This window comes from Meriones unguiculatus, chromosome 15 (assembly GCF_030254825.1).
Source record: "Meriones unguiculatus strain TT.TT164.6M chromosome 15, Bangor_MerUng_6.1, whole genome shotgun sequence".
Taxonomy (NCBI): Eukaryota; Metazoa; Chordata; class Mammalia; order Rodentia; family Muridae; genus Meriones; species Meriones unguiculatus.
This window is the reverse complement of record NC_083362.1, coordinates 50207684-50228181: the sequence shown is the minus strand read 5'-3', so window position 1 is coordinate 50228181 and position 20498 is coordinate 50207684. Positions and strand designations below refer to the sequence as shown.

The 20498-nt window shown below is 44.4% G+C and overlaps 1 protein-coding gene across 1 annotated transcript in view; it reads right to left on the bottom strand.

Annotated features, from left to right (window-relative positions):
• Positions 1 to 20498, bottom strand: part of Pard3b (par-3 family cell polarity regulator beta) — a 948430-nt gene that overhangs the window by 37923 nt on the left and 890009 nt on the right. The window contains exon 22 of the mRNA XM_060368467.1: positions 17786 to 17865. Coding sequence (XP_060224450.1) covers positions 17786 to 17865 — 80 coding nt within the window. The remainder of the gene's footprint in view (positions 1 to 17785; positions 17866 to 20498) is intronic.

Sequence of the window (20498 nt, the reverse complement as noted above, 5' to 3'; positions counted from 1 at the left end):
AATGTGCCTCCCTAAATGCCTAATTTACTACCAGAGAGTGACTTAGGCACTGGGGAGAATCTGGCTCATTATTTAATAGCCAATAAGGCCAGCTGTTTCATTTCAAGAAATTAATGGTCTTTAAAACCTTTCCATATTGTACCAACTGCTCTTCTCAATGAAGAGCCAAGTGACTTTTATTAGTAAGGTTGATAAAACCCAAAGGCTGTTATTTCTACCCTAGCCTTCTTCATAATACCAGGAGAGCCTTAAGGGACATCTTGTTATTTTTGTTTTACTCTAGCTGTGGGTTCTTTGAGATCTAGTCTTTGGTTGTTCCTTTAGAGACTCCACAAGGTGGCCCAGCAGCTGGACTCCAGGGTCTGCCGGCTTGACTTTCTTTGGCCTTCTTGACTTCTTAAGTAAGAATACCTTTCAACGTCAAGCTTAATTTTCACAAGAGAATGAGCACCTTGTTGCTTTCAGGTTCTTCCATTTCATCTTTAGCCTCCTGAAATTACTCAGATGCAAAAAAAAAAAAAAAAGGAAAAGAAAAAAAACACCTCACATTTGGAAGGTGTTTTATGCAACCCCTTTCTCTTATCAATATTCCAGCACTAGGCAAGAGAGGTTGTTTAAAAAGGCTAGACAAGGCTACAAATCTATATTATGAAAGAAGATACAGCAACCCTTTGGTTTTCAGCCATTGATCAATCTTTTATTTGAGAGTATTTGGCTTTTAAGAAAGAAGAGAGTATATTTGCTTTTTACCCACAGCCAAAGTCTCTGATATTTTTAATATAAAATATTGCCAGTGACATATAAGCAACTACACATAACACAGGTATGGATATAAATATATTTTAATATCCCACATATGTTAATGGGTTCTTTATCTAAGTTATTTATGACAGGGTAGCTATGGTTTAATATTAAATTTTACTTTCTTTGGTTCTCCTGTGGCTTTATAATGCTATAATTTACAGTGGGATCCACACAGTACTTTTTGTGCCCATGGAGTTGGCTGCCTGCTCATTTTTATGAACTCTTCCTCTCCCTTCTACTTTCTGGGGATGAGACTATGATGTTATCTAAAGTGGGGGAAGAGAGCATATGTGAATTCTTTCCTTCTTTTTTTCTTTTTGGTGTTTTTGTGTGTATGTTATATGTGGGTGTATTTGAAAAATACAGGTATGCTTGCTCGTCTGTGTGTGTGTGTGTGTGTGTGTGTGTGTGTGTGTGTGTGTGTGTGGAGGCCATAGGTTGAGTTTGGGTGTCTTTCTTTATTGATTTACACTTAGTTTTTTAGCCAGAGTCTCTTATTGAACCCAGAGCTCACCACTTTGGTTAGAATGGCTTGCCAGTGTGTCTCTGGGATCTACTTGTCTTTGTTTCCCTAGTGATGAGGTTATGGGACCATGCCACAATACAGCTGGCTTTTATGTGGGTACAAGGGATCCAAATTTACTTTCTTATCCTTTCACAGCATGCATTTTACCTACTGAGCCATCTCCAGCTCTGTGAGTTCTTTTGGAGGTAGCACTGATTACCACACAAATCTGATGTTTGACGCTTGAGCAGGTTCTGCATTGCTCACAGGTGTTTCCATGAGAGGAGATGGGCACATGGGTAAGAGTCTAATGTCATTCCACCTGCTGGGAAGTCTTCACTGTGTTTCAAAACAAATCAAGGCTATGTTTAGAATAGGCATACATGCACACACTTCTGTGTGGGACTGAAAGGCAGGCCATAATTTTGTTATTTGTTGAAATGATTTTTTTTTGATACTAAAGACACCCTCCAACCCAACAGACTACTGGTTGAATATTTTTGTTTTCACAACATTGTACAAACTGAATACCCTTTGAAGTCACCATTATTCTGTTGCAAAAGAGTATTAGTCGCATTGGAATAATAATTTGAGACTTTAAAAAAGTGACCCTTTTCAGAAGAGTTTTACAGTAAATTCTCCGACTTGGTAAATCTTCAACTTGTTGGTTCCCCAAACTCTCTTGCCCTCCAGTTCCACTAAGCATATTCCACTAAGCATTGCTCGGAAAACATTTGGCATGTAATTTCAGAAAGTCTAGTGATTCTCTGCAACCAATCGTGGGCAGTTTGGACACATGCAGGCCCAGAAGAAGAACCTCTCCTTTCAGAATCCTTTGGGTTCAGCCAAATTAACACCTACACTTGAAAGACAAAGCTTCCAGCAAAACTGCACACCTTCTCTTAGAGTTGAAAGAGTCTAAAGGGTATTATATTGGTAAATTCTCCTGTGCTCTTTGAGCTCACTGAGAAGTTGGCTCTGGAGGTGAAACTGGTCCTCACCACTTTAGAACCATGCATATTTGTGTCAAGTCCCTCCAAGACTCCTTGTCTGGGAATGGGTTGGTCCCCCTAACTATGTGACAAAGAGGAAAGAGAACAGTAAAACAGCCTAAAAGCCATTGTGTTCTAGGAGGTAAACTATTCCCAACAGAGGCTTATCTCATGATATAAAAATGCCTGTGGTGGGAAAGAGAAGCCAGAAGTACAGCAATGAGAAGTTCAGCCATGAAGAGGGTGCTCAGTCTGGGATCCTAGCTGACTGCCTTCACTTCCCTGGTCGATATCCAATTTGATGTTTTACTATCCCTCCTGTCCTCCATCCCTTGCTTGTACTTGTGTTTTTACTTTATCTTGCTATATATTTAATAAGTTCACTCATTCAAAACCAGAAGTATGAGGCTACTGTAGATCATTCTCTTGATCCAACAGAACAATTAGCATTTTCTGATGATAGAAATACTGTGTCTAAGGAGCACATTTCCAGTTAGTATGAACTAGAGCTTAGTACCACAGGAATGCATCCTACAAAAGATACAGGTCATGCCCATCAGTTCACCAAGTCCACTTGCCCATAATGCTGAGGGCTGGATCCCCTGGAAGACGGTCAAGGGAAAGAGCCACCTTAACAAAGAAATCCCATCTTGAAAAACAAAACAAAACAAAACAAAACAAAACAGAATATTTAATCTCACTATGAGTAAAGAAATTACAAATGTAAATAGTTTGTGCTCATGATTGCTACTTATTAACCTACTAAATTGAAAGAAAGTTTATTTATTTACTTATTTTTAAGACAGGTCTTACTATGTAGCTTTGGATATCCTGGAGCTTGCTATGAAGACCAAGCCAGCCTCAAACTCACAGAGATTCGCCTGCATTTGCTTCATGAGCACTAGGATGAAAACATCACTATTCTTGGCTTGACTCAGGTTCTAAAAGATGATTTGTAATCAGTTCTGGTAGAGGTGTGAAACTGGCACAACCTTTTTCAAGGTCATAGCAATATATATGAGTGACTTAAAAAACATTCACATTCTTTGACCTTAGACAGTTACACACTAGGACTTTATCTTGTAGCCTGCTTGACTTCTGACATGTACTTCTTTTCTAGAGTGAGATCAAGCATCTTAACTGAACTGGTTGTGAACCCGGCTTCATGGATATAATCACATGGACAGCTTAACAGAACAACTAGTGCTGAAGTGACAATCTGGATCCAGGACATAAGATGAAACCCTACATTTGGTCAATTTTGTGTGTGTGTGTGTGTGTGTGTGTGTGTGTGAGAGAGAGAGAGAGAGAGAGAGAGAGAGAGAGAGAATATGGTGACCAGAAGACAACCTGGGTGTTGTTCCTCAGGAGTTACACATCTTGTTTTTTGACACAGGGTCTCTTTGTTTATTTGTTTGTTTTTCAAGACAGGTTTTCTCTGCCTAGCCTTGGCTGCCTTGGACTCTCTTTGTAGATAAGGCTGGCCACTGCTTCTGCCTCCCTGAGTGCTGGGATTACAGGTGTGCAGCGCTGTGCCTGGCAACAAGGTCTCTTTTTGGCACCTGGATCTGGGTAGGCCGACTGACCAGCAAGCCCTATGGATCTTCCTGTTCATGTCTTCCTTGTGAAGATGCAATGAGGTACCTGGCTTTTAATGTGGGTGCTGGGAATAGAACACAGGTCTTGCATTATTTGTTTATGTGCATTTATAGCCACCCAACCCACCTACCATTTTTAATGAGGGCAAAGATGTCAGCTGAAACCAATGTAAAACAATACTGTATGGACATTTATAACCACAATGCTAAATACAGTCACTACAGAGACCGGAACCACCATCCTTCATTAATGGGTGTGCTTGAGTTAAGTGACTTTAAATGAAATTTCCATTTTCCAGGCTCCCTGCAATCTCAAGAGCATCTCAGAGGTGCAGCTCCATTTCAGTGACGTCCTGGGCATGCACTCAATAGAAGATGAACTTGCCAAAGACCTCGCATCCTTCTGATGAGTTGTTCACGTGAGTGAAGTAAAGGGAACTCTAACGCTTTCACCCAGGACTGCCCCCACTGGCTGCTCTGTTGATAAAATTAGTATCCAGTGTGTTCCACGCAGGACATACATCACCAATCCATAGAGACCTCAGAAATAAGCTGGAGATATCAGGCCACCCTGAAGCTACTTCATGACTATGTATTTTCCTTCATGGGAGGCCATCAGGACATCAAGCCACTTCCGACTCTGGGACCTAATGCTTGCTCTCTGTAGCAGCAGGGTTCTGCCCCTCCATTATCTCAGTCAGCACTTTACATCTGCCATAGATACTATTCCAAGCATGCGTGCACTGGGCAGGCGGAGGCCATGGGGAGTTGGTACCTCTTAGGCAATGGCTAATGGAACTTGAAAGATAAGCAGCTCAACACTCTTGCCTCTCAGGTGGGATGCTATAGCTATACCACCCCAGAAGGCCCGAACACAGTGACAAGCCCACCTGAAGTGCTCTCTCCTCTTTCTTTCCTCACTATGTTTGAAGCTTCCTGGGTTCACTTTCACAGATAAAGATCACTCTCTGATCCCTGACTCAGAGCGTACTTTTCAATGAACAGCCAGCTTAACCCATGAGAACTTTTAAACTTCGGAATAAGTTCTGGAAACTTTTGCGGATTTCTACCCTTTGTTGCTGTTATAAGGATCTCTGCCTCCTTCATCCAAAGCCACCATTTACACTTGCCCCCCTCACATTATCATGCATTCTATCCCATTCTTCCCCATCCTCCTCCTCCCTCTCGTTCTGTATACCCTGGAAGACACATATACATTTAGTCTATAGATGTAATGCTATTTTCTGAACCACTTAAGCGTGAGTTGGACACTTGTGGCCCTTCACCCGAAGGAACTTCAATTCTATAAGCACTGTGCAGAGAGCCAAATAATTGCCACTCTTCCTTCTGACCCTCACACTTAGGCCACATGGGGTCAGAGCAATGCTTAGTCACGGAATGCCAGATGACATTAAGTCATCAAGTCTTTCTACTTGAGAAAAACATTATTTCCGGAATGAAATTACAGAGACAGTGATATATAAGCCTTTCATGAACAGCGACGACATGTCATAGCCACAGGCTGGAGGCCAGGCCTGTGGGAACCACATCATCTGCCTGCATCTTCTTCTGCATCCCGGGTATGAGTTCTGTACCTCATCATACCATTCTTCCCTGGTGTGGCCTGGGGAATATTCAAACTTTTCATGAATATACATTGTATAGCATCCTTGGTCAGCCACTGTACTTCATATCCAAGTGAAGCCCTCCCTCCAGCACAGGAGGAGGTGAAAGAACCTCCAAACTACCAGCCCGTACTCAAGATCCTCCCACAGCCTTTTCCCCTCTTAGCATCCTGCCTCTCCAGGGGTGGCACTGCCTTCCAGCAGCTGGGTCTAGATTTATTCTTGACACCTGGATGCACTTACCCCCCACCCACATGTAATCCATCATCTTGCACTGTCAGGGTCCCCCGCCACCCTCTCGACACCCGATATCAGCACCACCACCCTCGTACGCACCACCAGTATCTCTCCCCTGAACTGCAGTAAATCCCTTCCCGCATCCACTCCAGCTTGCTCCAAACTTTTCTCACCCTGCAGCTAGACATGATTTCACAGCAACGTTTGAGTCTACCGTCCTGCTACTTGAAAGTCATCTGATGCTTCTAATTAATCTTTGAATAAATATAAACAGCACTCACTTGCCTACGCATAATCTGACTTCTGCGTCTCCCGCTCAGTTCTCACCGTCTCTCTTCCAGACACAGAGCCTTCTCTCAGCCTTTTGTCAAGCCTTCTCCTACCACAAGGTGACAAAACATGTCATGGCCTGGGATGTTCTATTTCTTCTCTTTAACCTCCTTTGAAACATAACTTACGTCTAATTCCCCCCTTTGATTTTGTCCAAATTTATGTTTATATATACATATATAAACATAACATATGTAACATATGTAATTGTCCAAATCTATATATTGTCCAAATTTACATTATATGTTATATATAAATATATGTTATACATGTACATGTTATATCTATATAAAATGTAAATTTGGAATATATATACACACAGTACTGGGCAGAGTGTCAATTTTCTGTTTTAATATTTTTTTTAGTTACTTTCTTCTCTGCTTGAACATGAATGCATTTCTTGTGGTCCTCTCACAAGAGCGAACGGTTAGCACGTGAGTGAGCAGGCAATGACAGCTGCTGGATGATGGCACAGGGAGAGGTCAGCACCTTTCCTAGCTCATGTATTTTGGCTGGTGAAGCTGTGCAGATAGTTCCAGTGACTTACTTCTGTTATTATTATTATTATAGTCCCAGAGACTTACTCCTCCTGTTATTATCATCATCATTACTATTATTGTAATTAGATACGCAAAGAGTGACCACCAGGACTGAGGAACCCAAGCTGCTGAAAGTGTTCACATAGGTGACTCGTCTGTGGGCAGCCTGCAGCTGACAGTCATCACATTTTTGTCAGCCACAGGACAGGCAGCACATCCGGTCTTCTATATGGACCTGATTTTGATGTTAGAAGTATTGAAAAAGGTTGCCACATAATCCAGATTGTTAAATCATCAAAGGCACCAACATAGGAATGGAAACTCCGGAGAAGCTGGATACAAACTCCATCCTGGATTTGCACGAATGTTTCCCGGAAAAGAACTTCACTGCAGTAAACGCCTTCTCAAAATAGCTCAACGTGCTTACTTTCCATCTTAAACTTCCACTAGAACAATTACAGTTCCTTCTGGTTTCTTGTAAAAAGCAGGCTGTCAGACGCTATCATTTCTGGATGTGGGTCTGTGTTTGCCTCCTCTGTATGCTGGCGATTAGCAGGCAGAAAACCTTATCTGAGCAGTCACCACCCTGTCTACTTCCAAGGGGAGTAATGATGCCTCAGTGCATCCTGTTGGTGGAACATGGCCAATGAGAATTGCCAGGTCCCCACCTACTTAACATGCCATTCCCCATTCAACCACAAGGGTCAGTTGTACTAATTGTGGCGCAGGACAAGCTGTTGGGACAAGCCGCAGCCACTTCTGTCTAGGCCTAATTGAAGACTTGGAATATAAGCCAGAGCACATTCTGGAAGCTGCTCTTTTTGTACCAACCCCTTTACCATTTGTAATACAAATGTTTGCCTTTGCTGGAAATGATGGCGTTCAACCAAGGTGTTTTCCCGGCATAATGACTGAGGTCGTGGGGCCTGTGCCACATGAGAACAAGGGCACAGATGGGCTTGTGTGGCACTGCCATGGCAATTCACTGCCAATCCCCTCTTCCCTGGATTTGAAATAGCAGAGTCAGTTGAAGCAAACCTTCCACAGTGATTTGGTACTTGCATCTCAGCCATGTCCTTTCAAGGATCTGCCAGAACCATACCCTAAAAGGATCAAGAATTCTCTCTTGGCTACAAGAGTTGCTGAAGTAGAACCAACTGATTTCGCATACTTTTAACCACTTTGCAGAACACAGAGGCAGTCTTTTAAAAAGTGCAGTGTTACAAAGCTAATTAAGCAGGAAGAGATGGGTGTTCAACCATATCTGCTAAAGGGGCTCCATGGTTCATGGTGTCTGCCTGTATAACCTACCAGGGACCTGTTGCTGTTAATGTCCCCAAGTTACATATTGTGGTAGGTTAGGGCAGACTCAGTACCACATCTCATTGTGGATGCTTATGGAATGTGTCTCCCCAAACTGTTTTCAGGGAGGCTGGGATGAGACTCCTTGACATGGTTCAGCGACCAGAGCTCTAAGAGGTAGAAAGAAGTAGACTGATGAGGCCCACAATCTTGGCCATATTCCTTTTCATCCCTAAGTCTCTTTTTATTCATCCAAACAGCAGGATATTATAAGGAATGGGTGGAGCAATGTGTATAAAGCAACTTCCACTTTAGTTAGAACATAATAGGTATTCATCAAATACCGGCTCCTTCTCTCACGTTCTATTTCAAGTCCCAATGTAGAAAAGTGTTGCAAAGTGAAGTTGGGGGTTTGGGAAGCCTGCCCTCATCATGTAGGTTGTGTACAGCCAGAGACATCGCATCTCAGTGTTTGATCCCAATAGGAACAGTTTAATGATTAAGAAGGAAGGTGTGGTTGAGTTGGTTTTCCCTGGGGAAAGCTTATCATAGGAATAAAAGAATAAAAGTTATGTCATTCAGGGTCTAAAAAATAATCCCTTTTTCTCCTCATACACACTTTAGTAATTGTCCTATATTTTGTTAGTTTTTCATAGCCTGTAGGTTTCAGCATTTTCCATTTTCTTTGGAAAGATGTTAAAATGAATGGGGGTGTATTTGGTGCAGGGCTGTGCTCTGGATTAAACTCATGGCCCCAAGTGTTTTTTTTGTTTGTTTGTTTGTTTATTTGTTTTTTTAGGCTATCACTTAGCTACAGCCCAACTCATGGACACACTTTTTAAAAAGACCCAAGATACCATCCATTCTATAGACAAAGCTACACTCAAGAAAAAAAGAAGGCATGATGTTCTAACCAACTGAGATTCGAACTAGCGGTATAGAAAAAAGAAATGAAAAAGGCCTTGGAAAGCAGAAAGAGCTGAGTTTGGATTCTGGTCCTGCTTTTGCCATGTTGAAGAAGGCTTTGTAATTATTAACAGAAAGAGCATGGGTATCTGGGAAGGGTAGAATAAGATCACGCATGTAAAAGTACACAGATGAATTGCTAGTCTTTGAGACATTTCACATACCCACCCCTACCCTGCTTTCCATTGCTTATGGTTTGGTTTTATTTTAAAATATCATCAACTAGCTCAAGACGAGACATGGTATCTTTGAAATAACTTCATGTGGATATAGGCATATAAAGAGGAAAAATATGCCTACCGGTTTTACTGTCCTGTAGAATAGCTTATGGTCACACATGTGGTGAGGCACAAATGTTTTTCCCAGGCAGTTTACATGTGATAGTGATGATGTGTCATCTAAAACCATCAAGAGGCACAGATGGCAACATCCTTGCATCAGATACAATGGTCTACACGCAGTAAGTTAACACAAGGATGCCTGTACAAACCAAACCTAGGAACCTGAGCCACGGGACAGTAGCAAACAGTTGGCAGTCTCTACCAACCAGGGAGGGGGTGGCTGTAGATTGAGAGCACGCACATTGTACAGAACAGTACAGTGCTGTTAAGAAAATCACCACCATAATTCCAAGGTGATGAGCCTCTGGAGGCAGATGGTGGATGGTAATAAAACAGAAAAACATCGAGAATTACCAAGGAATATGAGAAATGAGAGAGCAGCAGTCTACATTAAGCAGATGCCTAGGCACAAAAACTACCTTCCTTATTTTTGGCTGGAAAAGTGGCAAGTGAATGCTAGCAACCCCCCTTTAAATCTATGTAAGAGGGAAAACACAGAAGACAGATTACCAAGCTTAGCATATTTTAAGTTCAAGGTAATGTCAGATTTGGCACGCTTGAAATTACAGGCATATACTCTTCCCCTAGAAAAAGGACTTGGCAAACAACTATGCAACAGTTTAGAATTTGCTATGGAGAATGAGACAAAAAGTTAAAAAAAAAAAGGAGAGAAAGTATGGAATTTAATATATGGCCCATCAAGATTCAGTTAAAATTACTTTGGGGACATCAGTAATGTAATGGGTCTTAACATGTTTTAAATCACAAATATTCGAACTAAACTCATAATGGAGGCCTTCGACTGAATAATTAATATCAAATACTCTAACTGGCATCAAGGATATATTGCCTATGAGGAAATGATGAAAAGTTTGATTAAAATGGACTTTTATCTGAGGAACTAAGTGACATAAAAATGATATGGCAGTAGCATTAACCCTTGATCTCAGCTGTTTGGCATCTTAAAGCGACACTCCATGCTAGGGCTTTTTGCATTTTCAGGAAGTTTGAGTTGACACTGGGCGCATAGTCATCTCACAAAGAATTAAATTGCTGCTAATTCATCATTTTTGTCCTCAGCATTAAAACTGAGGAAGTGTCAAAGGTCATTCAAACAGACCATTCGCTCCACTAGGGGAGGGAGACCAGAGACCAGATTTTCAAAACCTTGGGGAGAAAGGATGAGAGAGCTTAGGCTGAGGGGTGGAATGGGGTAAAGAAGATTCCACTGATTTTTTTTAAAAAAAAAAAAAAAACCACCAAACTCTGTCAAAGGCAGCTGTGCAAGATTTGATGGATCCGGGTTTTTGTAGTGTCTTGGCGGACAGGGAGCAGCCCTTCCTGAGGATAGGGCTGTAGTTGTAGTCACAGCTGGCAGGCCTCTGGTGAAGACGAAGCTCATTCCGACAAAGTAGCCCTGAGAAACGTGTCAGGAGAAGTGCCACGGTTCGCCACAGTGTCTGATTAAGGCTTTCAGGGAAGTAGTCTTTTAGCAGAATGGGCCTCAGATTCTCTTAGAACATCCCACCTACTGTCATGACTGCTAGGAGAGGTCCATATCCGACAGGACTTCATGTTATTTGACGAGCTGGCATGGGTTGAAGGGTAGCCGGTTATGGATCTTGGAAACCCACATGAGCAACCTCTGCCTTGCATATGTCCCTGATGTTCTCTTTGCTCAAGTTTTCATTGAATCATTGGGTTAGATTTTCTTCAGCTGAAGACCCTTAGCGTGTGTGTCATCACAATCTCTATCGCCAATTCTGTAGATAAACCAGCTTGGCAAAGAGTTCAAAAGCATTGAGCAGAACAGAGCAGAGCAGAAGCCAAGTAGAGAAGAAGACAAAGGAGCCTGTAAAGTAGAGCCTTTCAACGGGGGTTGGGGGGGGTGGGGGGAGGGCATGACAGTGAGGGACCTAGAGGCTGCCTAGATAAAATGTTACCAGGATAATAGAACACGGTGAACACAGGCCGCAGAGCCAGCCATGACCTGGGGCTGGGGACTTTCTGAGGACAGACAAAGGCAAACACAGGCAAGAAAGCTGAAACCAACCAAAGGAGCTGACTGGAATCTGACAGTAGAACATGGAGGGCTCTTCCGATTGGAATATAATCATATCCAATCTGAAAACACTGGGCACATACTTAGAAACGAATTTATTTTGGGTTCTCAGGGAGAAAGCATAAGCTGTTTCCTTCTAAACTTGCCTGTTTAATCCAAAATCAGCTCTAAGTAGGTTGTTTCCCATCCCACAGCCAAACTGAAAGCTGTGTGAGATGTTCGGAGATGGGCTTTTCTCCCAAATAACGCACGTTGTGAGGGCTAGCGCAACATCAGGACTGGAAGCCAAACATGGCTGGAGCGGTCATTCGTTGGTCCTAGGAAAAGGTTCTTTTCCTCTGTGAGAGTGCTCTCCTTGCAGGGTTCTGCCAAAAGGTTTTGTGTAATCTTTTTTTTTTTCCTTTTGAGAAGATATTATTCTTAATCTTGAAGAAACCAGGTATCAATTTGCAGACATCACTCTTTCGAGTCTCAGGAGCGTTCTAACAAAACAGGACTCTCTTTTTTTGGTAGGTAAGGTATATTGCTTAATGTTCATCTAGCAATTACACATTAAACTGTTCATATTTCAAATGAAGGGCCCGCAGGAAGGGGGAAGGAATTGATTTTGTGACAGCAGCACAGAGATGGTTGAAAGGCATTACTTAACCTGTATATTAGTAATGTTCTGTGTCATATACGAAGACGAATAAGACACCGTCCCTGTCCTCAAAGGCACTTTCAGTTAAGTGAGGAAGCGAGACGGATGATAAAATAATATCAGGGAGTACTCTAACTACAGTGTGGGGATCTGACTCATGGCCAGGAAAACTGAGCTCCAGTGGCTGACTCCCCAGACTGGCAGGCACGTGTCGTGTCTCGGGTTCAAGCCCCAGCTCTGTCACCTCCTTGAACTCCGGCAAGTTACTCTCCTTATCCCAGAGTGCTTCTCTCTGAACAGAAGAGCAGGGCTACCCTTGCAGCAAAGGGGTATGGTGAGGATTCAGTCAGCCAGCCCATGCAAAATGTTTAGGAAGGTACTGGGCACGCAGTGAATGCTACGAAGGGTTAACCATTCAGAAGTCTGGACTTGTATTGATTCCAAGGAAAAGAGACGTTCTCATGGAGAAATCTTTACTATATTGGAAAACAGTCTTAAGACAGACTGTCAAGAAGGCTCTGGGGAATCTCTCTCCCCTAAATTACTTGAATGAAAACAAACGTATGCTCATCTTTATACGAGTGGAGTAAGAGACCACTGTATGTGTGGTCCTGCATGTAGGGATGGGTGTAAATAGTAGTGAGTATAAGGCAAAGTTCCCTACTTCTAGGAATTTTAGTCCAGTGAGAGTAGACACAGCAGCGAAGAACTGATGCAATTCAGTGTTTTGGGTGGTACCGCAGGGGTCCCAAACAAACGTTATGGAAGATAAAGGGAAGGAGATGGGGGAGAGTCAGAAGGGTTGGGGAGACCCCGAGGTGTCCCTGAGCTGAAAACATGGGTGTGAGAAGCAGGTGATTGTGACTGGGGTCTCAGCAAAAGAGAGGTGTGGAGGTTTCCTATTCCATTGGCTTCTTCATTACAATGATGAGAATCGAATCCTTCAGGATAGAAGGGAGAATCTACACCAGGGAAGCAGCTGTAAGGGGTACAAGGTGGCAGCACTAGGGTAGGGTCAGAAGCCTGTAGTGGGGGGTGGGGAGGGGCGCTGCCGTGTCCTGTAGAAAAAGAGCCAATATTCATAGGTTGGGTACAAAAGTCAAGTTTGTGGAGGTATTCCTGTCCTCCCTAGCTATGTGCCCTCGAGCGGCATGTTTGTCATCCCTGCCCTGAGCCAGCAGTGCCCAGATCTAGGCAATATACTTGGGGCTCCTCTCAGGAGGGAAAAGGTGCCGCCTTTCATACTGTCTGCTATAGCAACTAGAGCGCCATGTTTAGTGTTCTGCCTTGGGCAGGATCCTAGACCTGTCTTGCTGGACAGTGGCCCTGTGCTTTTGTTTAGGTCCACGCCAACACTGTGCATCTGTTCCGTGGATCCCCTAGCTAAGAGAACCACGGTCCCCTAGACTGTTTGTTTGCACAGATTACTGCCTAGAGCATAGTAGTTTGTGGTGCTATCTTGCTTTCCATCATCTGGACCCCTGGACTTCGCCCAGGGTCAGCCCATGCCTTCTGCATATCTACATGCAGGTGTTCAGCTAGCATTTCCTACAGGATGCAAGGGACATCCAGCAAGCTGTGCAGGTGGGCCTCTGCATTTACCAACACAGACCAGGGGAAGAAAGCCCGGAGAGGGTTCCGCTTAAAGAGATGCGGCCCAGAAAAGAAAAATCCGTGTTCTCAGGTTCCAGAGACACCAGTGAGAATGAGCTTGTTTCATTAAGGAAAGGAAAATCTCATCCCCATGGATCAAATAAACACGAGCTGGAAAAAAAATGACTCCCTCAAGTATGTCAGGCTGATTCACTGATTGCATTACTGTCATACATTTGATCCTTACCCTGACATCACTGGATGCAGACTCTGATGTCACCCCCAATTTGTAGATGAAGAAGCAGAGCCTGGAGCAGTGGGATCACTAGCCAAGGCCACACAGGTGGTAAGGGATGAAGCTGGGGTTATACGCATGGCCCAGTTCCAAGCTTAGCCCCTACCCGTTCCCTTTGGGAAATGTGTGTTAGAGGCTGAGCTGCAGGAGCAGAACTTGAGGGCTAGTGCCAGAGGCCTCAGGGTCCTAACGGAAGGGAAGTGAGGTCATCTCTAGAGACCCGGCTTGGGAATGTTTAGTCAACTCAGTAGAACAGGGCCTGAACATCCACTCTGGGAGAGTCCAGGGAGCTGACCATGTGATTAAGAGGAATGCTGGCCAGGAGCAGGGGCCCAGCTGGTGCTGCCTAATGTGAAGTTTGGAATGGAACCGATAAAAGCGGTTTTATGAGTTTCTCCAGCCACCTTCCGTGCGCACAGGACCACAGATGAGATGCAGTGTGTCTCGCTCATTCCATAGGACCTCACGCTTGATTATAAACCTGGGAGAGCAACATCCTGTGCTGGTGCACTGAGCCATCTGTAGAGAATAGGATAATGGGATCCCAGGGGGCCGGGATTGGGTCAGGTGAATGATGGAGGCTCAGGAGATGGGTGAACAGAGAGCCCATAGCTGAAGGGCTTGTGAAATGAGAAGGGAGCCTGGGAGAATTGAAAAGGGCTGGTAGGCCACAATGGAAAAGAAGCCCTTAGTGGCAATATGCATCTTGGCATTCTCTCGTTACAATAGCCCAGAAAACAGCCAGCCACACTCACCTGTAGTGTGTAGGCGAGTAATAATTTGTGTCAGACAAGACTAAGGGGATGCTGATTTCATTGTTTACTACCAAAGAAAATCGGGGGCTGCAGAGGCTGGTGAGACTGGCCCCAGACAAGGCCTGAGGTTTGCTAATGAGGTTGTATTACAAGCCAACCAGAAGCGGCAGCCTCGGGAGGAAAGAAATAAAGTCATTTTCCTTTGGAGGCAGAAGATTTAACATTGCTTAACAATAACACTTAACATTGCTTAGCCCTTAGCCTCAGGCAAGCTCCTAACTACCCAGTGCTAGGAATCGTCTGTGCCCACACTAGCCAGGGCTCTGCTTTATTTTCGTGTGGTGTCATTTAGCTTGACAGGCGCCTGCTTGGGCTTGCTTTAAAAATGATGGAGTTCCCCAAAAGCTTAGGAATGAGCCCCTAGTTGAGGATGCATTTTCTATTCGTGCTTCCAAATTTGACACATAAGTCAAGGCTACTGATTTCGCTTTAGAAACTCCTCTGACATCTCAATGAACGACCTACGAGCCAAGTCAGCCAGTGGCAGGCTAAATGCTGGGTAAGGATGGCCAGTGACTTTCTATAGATAGATCTAGTCTTAGCTTTAATTAAAAATTTAACTCCATAAATATTTAAACTCTCCCTGCCCTTGTGATAAAGAGGAGCTTTTCTTCACTCACCCCTGGCAGGGAGCGGTGAGCTGGCGTGATTCAGTTAAGAGGACAGGAGACCCCCTAGGCGGGGTTGGAGAACACCAAGTCACTTGCACCAGCTCTGAGCAGAACTGGATCTACACACCTCGGGGGCCAGCAGGGCAGGCAGGCGCCTCAGCACCTCTGCTTCTCACAGGCAAACGCAGGCCCCAAGAACAGTACACAAACAACCTGAGAGGGAACTGGACCCCAAGAGAAACCAGCGTGTGCGCTCGTTCCTCACTAAAATCCTGGTGTCCAGGAACACTCACGCATCTATCTGAGCTCTGTCATGGCTATGTGAGTCTGCGAGGCAGCCATAGGGGTCTGACTGCACGTGCAGCTAATCATTCCTGCCATTGTGTGCGGGAAGGGGCTTGTTGCCAGCATTACTTTCAGTGGAAGATGCCTTCCTTTCGGCCACACTGAAATCCCAGAGCTGCCAGGGTTTTTGCCAATTCATACATTGTGTTGATAGCTCCTGAGCCGCAAATGGCACCCACACACTGTCTTTTTCCACAAAACTCCTTCTGCAGTGTTTATTCCTAAGCACACTTGTTTGGAGTCAGCCATGATTGGGCATTTTAGGGCTAATTAGGGAAAATAAACAGGAATTGGAAACCTAGAGGCCTTTGTCTTAATAGTCACTACGGTGAGTATTTCATCATGAGCAGAAAAGGCCTCCTGCTTGTCCCCTTAACCAAACAGGATCCCAAGGGCAGACTGGGGTGATGCCTACTGTTCCATATCCTCAGGGCCCTCTCTACTCGGCATTTTATAGAAGTTTAAAGTTATTTCTGTGGTGTTGATTTGAATATACACACACACACACACAAATGACAGTCCTTAAACTCAGGATGCAAGCCAACCAGGAAGACATTAAAATGATTTTTTTCCTTGTCCTCCCCCCACCCCCTCATTTCCCCTTAGAATCTACTCCTTCTTTGCCTTAACCACAATTTCCATATACTTCAACACTGAAAGCCGGAAACCTTATATTTCAAATGAATTTTGGAAATGACTCCATTTTTCAAAATGAAAAGAAAATGCTAAGCCAGGGGAAAAAAATAGAGGCAGGAAACTAATCATAGATGAGGAATGAAAAAAAAAAGAAGGAGAAAAAAACCCCTTACATGATAACATATAAAGGAAATAGGAGATATATAAGATACAGCTGCATCAAAGCTTTTAAAGCCTGGACTTCCTGTATCACACCAGGGAAAATGTTAAAAATCGGGGCCTGCTAAAGATAAAGCTTTATCAGTGTTTGAAAATTGACACTTTTTTTCATATGTTTGTGTGGTGCACATGTGTATGAGGGGTGTGTGTGTGTGTGTGTGTGTGTGTGTACTGGCATTGGTACGTGCACATCTGTGTATTTGGGTGTGGAAGGCTAAAGCTGACATCAGTATTCTTTCTTCCTTCAACTCCATCTTAACTCCTTCAGGCAGGTTTTCTCAGTTGAACCAGAGCCATTTACCTGGTATTGGGGGATCTGAACTCCAGTCCTCAGTCCTGCCTGGCAGGCATTTTAAATGTTGAGCCATCTGTCCAGCCCTAACAGATGTTTCCTAAGAGTAAATGGTCACCTTAGCTGTGGTTGATAAGAAATTCAGGCTATCATTATTGTCACTTCACCTGCAGAAGTAGAGCCTGCATACCACTCAGCGCCTCAGCTCTGAGGGCAATGAAGCCTCATCTGCCCTTTCTGAGGTGATACTCAGTTACATCAGGCTGGTGGCTGGCATTCACCTTTCTTTGTTTCTTTTGGGACTCACGAATTCTCACACTCTCAACTTATCCGACTCCCAGGGAAGCTGGCTGTAAGTCATCTTGGAAAGGTCCCCTCTTTGTCATGCGCTCCTGATTGTGGACTAACAAGACTGGACTCCACACCTCTCAGGTAACAGCCCCCACCTTTGCGAGTTGTATCTCCTTTTTCAGGGGTGTCTCCTTACAGCAGAAGGGGATCAAGTTAGGTCAGTTTGGCCAAGCCAACTTTTCCCACGAAATTCTTTCTATCCCCCCACTTGTCTGTGCCTCTTAGCAATATTTTTTTTACTGCCTCAAGGACACAGTCAGATTCTAAAACCACCTTCCAGGCTCATGTTTCTCTCCCTCTTTTCAATACCAACCTGAAGCTCCAAGGTTAGGGCTGGCCTGCCCTTTCTCTCGGGAAACTTCTCGGATGCAGGATTTACTATGTTATTGTCTCTAAGCTTGGTGCAGGATGTCCAATACCATTTTTATAGCAATGGCTTAGGATTTCCATTCAGTAGCCAATATTCTTGCTGACATGTTCAATTGCAATGATATACTATTTTTCTCCCCTTAAAAAATAACCCACAAGTGTTTCAATTATTAGCACAGTTGTGAAGATGGCAGCAGGGCCATAAGGCAAGACTCTAACATTCCCCATCTCAAAAGCCAGATTTTCTAGTTCACACAGACATCTCCAAAGGCTTCATTTGTGGGTGACCTGGGGATGGGAGACCCCTCTACATCTTACCTGGGTAAGGATGCATACTGACACTCCATCCCCTCAGAGCGAAGGTTGTGTGCGCTCCCGTCTGGACCCTTTCCAGACACCTGTGGAGAGAAAAGTAATTAGAGCTGGAGATCCATTCTACACCCTGTTTTACTGACAATGCATCTCGAAATGATAATCAGTGCACAAATGCTGCAGCCGCCTGCCAAAAATTCAGCCCGGGGAAAGCAAGTGAGCACCCAGCATTGCTACAGGCACTGACGATCAAGCTACTAACATGGCATTTGACAACAGTCCCTTCTTTCAAAGAGGGTCACTGTCAAGTCAACTCTTTCCTCTTTCTGTTGCCAGTATTCTACACCACATGTTCTCTCTCTCTCTCTCTCTCTCTCTCTCTCTCTCTCTCTCTCTCTCTCTCTTTTTTGCAAAATTGATGCTAGTTTTTTTTTGGTTTGTTTGTTTGTTAGGACAGATTTAGAACTCTAGAAAAACCGAGCCAAGGGTATAGCGAGTTTCCTAATATCCTATGCCTAGCTAACTGGCTACTGTCCTCTTATTTTAGGATGGTACATTTCTTACAACGAACCAATCAATACTGGTCTATTGCTATCAACTAAAGTTCGAAGGTTATTTATATTTTCATTGAACGTTCTTTCTGTCCCCAGGATCTCAGCTACCACATCACATTCGGTCAGTGTATCGTCAGAGACTCCTCTTGGATCTGTTAAAATTATCATGTGTATATGTGTTGGTGTGTGTGTGCCCATGCTGTGCTGCATGTGTAGAGGTTGGGTGGGGGAGGGGGAGAGAGGAATTTGCAGGAGTCCGCTCTCTTCTTTCACTCCTGCGTTCTGGGGATTAAACCCAGGTTTGACAGCAAGAGCCTATTGTCCTGAGCCTTCTTGATGGGCCCCTTCGCTGTGCGTTTTTAAAAGCAGTGTGAGCTTTTCTTCACGAACAGGGATTGATTTTAACCAAATGTGTACTGCACAGCACCTCTAGAGCCCTCCCTGACGTCCCGAACTTCATCTGGTTCTCTTCCATATGAACACCCTTGGAATCTATGAATTGATTTCCACGTGACACAGTCTTTGTAGGACTGCTCTCTTCCTGTGTTTACCTCTTCACCTCTCTGGGACCATTTCCCCTCAGCCTCCGAGTTCCTGAAGTGACTGGACCTACTAGGTGCGCCATACTGTATTGGATCGCTGCATGCAAAGACCCTTCTACCTCATTCTTCCGTATCCACCACTCCAGTCAGCAGGGTGGACACACAAGAAGCAAGGGGGAAGCACTCGCCCAGGGGCTGGGGTCTTACTCGTGTGGACACTTCCGCTGTTGCGGGCCACTCGTGTGCTCGCTTTTATGCTAGGGTGGCTTTCACACAGGGGACCTGGGTAAACAAACACCTTCGACTCTGAGAACTGAGTAGAGAGGAGGAGAGGTTGCGGGGAAAACAGGAAACAACGGTGTCAAAGTCAGCAGTGGAAACCTTCCTAAGTAGTGTTCAACAACTGACATCACTTCCTTCTTGCCAGGAGTCTTAGCTTTCTATGCATCTCTGCCATCCCACCTTAGGCAGGGTGTTTGTGTGCCCCCAGGTACTGCTGGTGGGATATTGTGGGGAGAGTTTCTTCAAAGCACATCTGCGCAGGCGGCCGGAATAAAACTATTTCTGCTCTCTAGTTATCGCATGAGGCCTTTCAGCGCCTGTGCTTTATTTCAGCAGTAGGTGGAACAGAAGTGGCGAAGTTGCTTTTCTTTAAGATTTCCATAAGGTTACAATCATAACCACTCCCATTTCCCTCCTCCAGCTCCCTCTGTGTCCTGGCAACACGACCCCCTCCCACCTTCATTATTTCTCCTTCCTCCCTCCCTCTCCTCTTCCCCACCTCTCTTCCTTCATCCTCCTCTTCCTTAAAATAACCCGCTAGAGTTCTGAGACTAAGAGATTGAATGCTCGGCATTACTGAGTTTCCAAACAGACCAGGGACAAGGGTGGTGAAAGGCACGGTACACATGTACAACCAGGAAAAATAAGTGAAAGGTAGAATTAGGATTCCCTAGCTACTCCTGTCTGTGGGTTTTGCTTTGTGCTCTGAGACGGGGTCTCACTATGTAGTTCAGGCTGGCCTTGAATATCTGGACCACCTCAGTGCTTGGATTTCGGGTCTACACCCCCATACCCGTAACTGGTTTGTTTACTTTTCGGTGGATACCTGTTAATACCAGTGCTGGGTTCAAGAATATTAATGATGGATGTTGGGAAAACACCATGCTTATGAATCCTAGCATGGCTCAAGACATTCACAAATCATTGTTTACCTTAAAGCTACAATTTAATACTTCTGGCATGGCCGTCAGAGTGGGGCTGCCCTCATGAGGATAGCTGTCCATACAGTGATGACGCCGAGAGCACTACCCCTTGCCTGTTGCAATTTGGGGAGCTCCCTAGCAAACACATTAGGCTCAAGGAAGTGTAACACAACCCTTATCCTCAAGAACCTTTCTGTCTCGTTGGGAAAACAAGCATTAGGAATGTAATGAAGATGTGTGATGGAGTACCATCCAGGGTGCTACCATGTGTAGCACAGATGGGAACTGAAGGTGTGAAGGAAAGCCTCAGGAAAGAGGCAGACGTGTGGCCTGATTTCAGAAGACAGGCAGGACGTTTGCACATCAAAGATTATTCTGTTCCTCGCCAATTGGGTATCTCTCTGTGTGCCTCTGTCTT